Source organism: Punica granatum, chromosome 6 (assembly GCF_007655135.1).
Source record: "Punica granatum isolate Tunisia-2019 chromosome 6, ASM765513v2, whole genome shotgun sequence".
NCBI classification, from domain to species: domain Eukaryota; kingdom Viridiplantae; phylum Streptophyta; class Magnoliopsida; order Myrtales; family Lythraceae; genus Punica; species Punica granatum.
In genome coordinates this window covers 7868981-7873786 of record NC_045132.1, presented here as the reverse complement: position 1 = coordinate 7873786, position 4806 = coordinate 7868981, and the positions used below count along the sequence as shown (strand labels likewise).

The 4806-nt window shown below is 38.3% G+C and overlaps 1 protein-coding gene across 2 annotated transcripts; it reads left to right on the top strand.

The window, feature by feature from the left end:
* Positions 1-1172: 1172 nt before the first annotated feature.
* On the top strand, positions 1173-4133 carry LOC116209929 (CRAL-TRIO domain-containing protein C23B6.04c-like). Of its 2 annotated transcripts, none has more exons than XM_031543687.1 (6): positions 1173-1377; positions 2018-2109; positions 2196-2372; positions 2616-2714; positions 2794-3039; positions 3454-4133. In XM_031543687.1, the coding sequence occupies exons 2-6, from the start codon at positions 2041-2043 to the stop codon at positions 3751-3753; spliced, it is 891 nt and encodes a 296-aa protein (XP_031399547.1). In that variant the 5' UTR covers positions 1173-1377; positions 2018-2040; the 3' UTR covers positions 3754-4133. The 2 variants fall into 2 exon arrangements, with proteins under 2 accessions (XP_031399547.1, XP_031399548.1); XM_031543688.1 differs by lacking the exon at positions 1173-1377 and adding an exon at positions 1406-1897.
* Positions 4134-4806: the final 673 nt, after the last annotated feature.

The window sequence follows — 4806 nt, the reverse complement described above, 5'->3', positions numbered from 1 at the left end:
GACCCGAAGAAACCCAAATAATTTCTAAAAGGAACTCAGATTTTTAATACGGTAAATTTTAGAGGTACTATATTAAATATATATAGCAAAGAATTTATGTAATAAATTCATATACATCACTCCTATTATCTGTCGAATTTCTAGAGAAATAATTTTAAAAAATCCAAAAACTTTCAGAATCTTTAGTTTTAGTTTATGAAAGAAAAATAAAAAAAAAATCTTTACAGTTTTGGAAGGTTTAGTTTTTGCTTATACTTTATTCTTTTTACATTACGTTACATAAATGAGTTTCATAAATTTTTAAATTGAATTAATGCCCCTAATGCTTTATGCAGTATAGTTACGACTTCCATCTAATTAGAGATTTTTTTGGATAAATAATAAGAGATTTAATGTATCAGTAGACAATTAAGTGTATCCTTTTGTGGGTAAACAATTAAGGGTGTCCTTAATATTTCTTTGGCGAGACAATATAGTGCCTTTCCCTTCTCATGAACTGTTTTATCTTTATTTTTTCTCAGAATCTGTAAGATATGAGGTGTTTCCCTTCTCATGAACTGTTTTATCTTTGTTTTTTCTTTAATCACGAGATACTGTCTGTCAAGGTTGAGATTAACTATTACTCGAAGGTTGGCCTCAGGGTGACTTCAGAGTGCTTTCTAACGAATCTCAAAACTTGAACTATAGGTAAAAGTTCACCGACCGAGAGTTCAATTTGTGCACCGAGCCACATGATTGTGGTTAAGTTGTATTTTCTTAATTAATTGAAATGAATAAGATTGCTATGTGATAATTTAACTGTGAAATTTTGACTATACGTCATATTTGAAAAATATTGCCCGTATGATTCATGCGCGTTAAGAAAGGTTCCCTTCCTGCTGAGTTTTTTTTTTTTTTTGTGTACCTTGTATCCCAAATCCAACGGGTTTTAAATAATTCAATTCTAACTGATTGATCAACTAAAATATAAAACTCTCTTAATCAATGATTTTTTTAATTCATAGAACTTCAACTCGAAACTTTGCTCAAGGAAATACGTTTGAGTTGCTTGAACTAATCATAGGTGGTTGCTAACTGCCATTTTTTCGTCTTTATCATCAATTTCCTCTTTCTCATCAATTTCCTCTTTCTTCACTTATTTCAGTGAGTCCTTCCATCTTGCGGGAGTCCAACGTCTTCCATTTCCCACACTATATATAAACGGAAGCTCCAATAATCCTCCTCTCCATCTCTCTCTCCCCCCCTCTCTGTTTCTATCTTTCTGGGCAAAAACCTTTGCAGCTCAGAAGACCCAGATTGGAGTTTTAAAGGATCAAACAAACACCGTTCACTGGTCTTCCCAGTTCAACCTCTGAAGCCCATCTTTCCTCCCCGCAGGTGTGGTCCGTCCTCCTTAAGATCTCTGTGACAGTCTGAATCACATGATCAGATCAACCTCTGTTTCACTGCTTTGCAATTTCTTGTGCAGAGTTGGAATCTTTTTTCAGATTCTTTGGTGTTCTTCCCTCCACCCCGATATGACCTTTTTCCCTGTGAAATTCTTGATTGTTGTTTTACTTTGAAAGAGTCAACTACTTGATTGGTCAAATTCTGCCACCTTTGCTCTGTTTTCATCGGGATTCTGCAGATTCGTCTGATTCTTGGAAGCTAGTTGGGCTTTTGGTTGACTTTGTAGCAAAATGCCAAAATGGGTTTTATTGCCCAGCGAGTCATAAGGGATTGTCACTCTATTTTTCTGGCAATCCTAAGCAATCATCTATGTTTTTGTAATATGCGCGCGCGTGGAGTACACAATTCCTTGATAAGAACAAGACCATTGTTGTTATTTCAATTTCTGCATCTATGAAGCTGTTCTTTCGGTCGATGATATTTCGTTTCGAATAGTAAAAGCGCTTAGGTGAACTTACTATTTGTCCGATGTTCCTTTATTTTTAGTATGGAGCAGTTTGGCGATCGATTGCATTTGATTGGATCCGAGGTTACTAACGAATTTGTTTTGATCTGCTGTTGTTTCCAGCATATTGAATTTGCTCAGCAATCATGATGTATTTCCGGAGGAAACAGTCTCAGAATCATGTAGAAGACGATGATTCGCACAAAGCTGAGAAGGTAAATTTTCCCTCAGTAACGCATGGGCTCCCCGAGTTTCTCGATAATTGAGGCGTTAATAATAAGCGATTTGCTATGGCTATCAGGTGAGTGAGCTCAGGGCTGCTCTTGGGTCATTATCAGGGCGCAGCCTAAAATATTGTACAGACTCGTGCCTGAGGAGATACTTAGTAGCTCGGAACTGGAACGTCAACAAAGCGAGAAAGATGTTGGAAGAATCGATTAAGTGGCGAGCATCTTATAAACCCGAAGAGATCCGTTGGGTAAGTTAAATTAGATCAAATTTTTTTGATATTCCAAGTGAATGGGTAACTGGAGATTACTGCATTTTGATGATATTAAACCTATGAAGGTCCTCGAAACCTTTTCATCTATTCATATGGAATGTGACCTGTTTGTTAGCTCAGTGTAGATTAGCATCCGCCTGCGACTAGTTGTACTTTCTTGATATTGTTTGTCAATGAGACAGACGATGTACTAACTGATGTTGAGATTTTATTATGCAGCCTGAGGTAGCGCATGAAGGGGAGACCGGTAAAGTTTCGAGAGCTAACTTCTTTGACCGTTTTGGGAGGACAGTCCTTATCATGAGGCCAGGAAAGCAGGTCTGCCTGGAAAAATTTCTCCTCGTTTACATCTCGACGACTATTTACGCAAAACTAATATACGTTGTTTCACATACAGAACACGGCATCACCAGAAGGCAACATCCGCCATTTGGTCTATATTATTGAAAACAGCATCCTCAACCTTCGCGAGGGTCAGGAGCAGATGTCGTGGCTGATAGACTTCACAGGTTGGACATTGAACACTAATATCCCTGTCAGAACTGCCCGCGATATCATCAATATCTTACAGAGTCACTACCCGGAGAGGCTTGCGGTCGCATTTCTCTACAACCCGCCAAGGTTCTTCGAGGCTTTCTATAAGGTTCGTTCTCAACCTCACATCTAGGGCTGTTTTACTCGTTCTTGGTCTTAGATCCAATTCATGATAGTATTTGGCAAGTAGGACATTTTCTTGGAAAATGAAAACGGAAATGAAAAACTATTTCCAAAATCAAATGTTTTCTTTCAAGTTCATGTTATTTGTGATGATTATTTAACGAATCATAGAAATTGTAGTAGATGGATAGTATGGAGATTCTGTTAGCTTTATCCAGTTCATGTGAGCAGGTCGTGTACATGCATTAGCGGTTATCTCTATCCCAAAAAATAAATGAACATTTCGTTCCATGAAAGTAGCGTCGATATCACCGCGCTGTCTATGCAGCTCTTTTATTGCATCCCTAATAGACTGTTTCGCTCTGTTGATGAACTTTCATTGCTTTTGCATCTTAAATAGGCCCTCAAGTACTTCATGGACCCGAAAACTTCTGAGAAGGTGAAGTTTGTGTACCCAAAGGACAAAGGCAGCATCGAGCTCATGAGGACATTCTTCGATGTGGAAAACCTCCCAAGTGAATTCGGAGGCAAGGCAACCTTGAAATACGACCATGAGGAATTCTCTGGTCTCATGACCGAGGACGATATTAAGACTGCTGCATTCTGGGGAACTGATGACAAACCACAGAACGTTCTTAACGGGCATTCGACGGTTGAGGTAGCCCCGGAGCCACTAGCCCTGGTCTCCCCGGCAAGGTAGATCGAGCTTCATATGGTTGTCTTTCCGTATTCTGGAAATGTAAACCCGTAAGCATCGCAGCCAAACTACTACAATGTATGAGGGAGTACTATGTGTTTTACTAACGGGAAATCACGATAGCTGCTCGGATGACTTCCTTGTCGGACTGACGGATTGGTGTATTGATTAATTTGTAAACCTATAGCTACTTTAACACGTACGAGGTACTACTGCCAATTATCCTCATATAATAGCATTGGGAAAAGTATAGTTTTGCCCTGTAGGTTTAGAACTTTTCTGTTTTCATCCTTTTCTTATTTTCTTTTCTGTTTTTGTCTTTTACCTTTCGCAAAATTTCTATATGTAATTTTCCATTATGTTTACTGTTAACTTGGTTGACATGGAGTAAGATTTGATGCCGCATAATGAGATATGAAACCACATCCTCATCTGAACAAGAGAAAATTAGCAAATTAATAAATATTAATATTTAAAAAGAAATATGGAATATAAAATTCTTTTTTCTCGATTGATTTGCTCATTCTCGTAACTAATGGATGAACACACAGAGAGGTATGAGTGCTCCCTGCGCTTCCTCCTCCAGTATCAGCCGCAGTGGCCCCTTTGCGTTTTCTGCCTCAGCTCCATGCCTGTCCGTTCCCTATCTGCAGCTGTCTCAGCCTTTGCAATTCTCCTCAAAGAATGACCGCAAATTACTCCTTCTTGCAATTATCTCTTTCTCTCTCTTCTGAAACACTAAAATTGGGGTCTTGTTCCAATAAAACCTTGATTTGATGTCAATTTGAATGCGTCTGTTGGTTCTAAATCCATATGTTGGACTGGAAATCTCTGTTATATGCTGTTGTTCCAATAAAATCCCCAACGTTTTTGTTCGTCACTCCTTTCACCATTCATAAGGATATTTGAATCGGAAATTAGAGTTGAATCTGCTTTGAATTTTTTATGGCATAAATAATTCACATAGGAATATCCTATATTCTGTTGAAGTACAAAGATGCATATTAATTTTTGAATGCATGATCTCCAGAAGGTGAATAATTCCTCTCCTCCTCT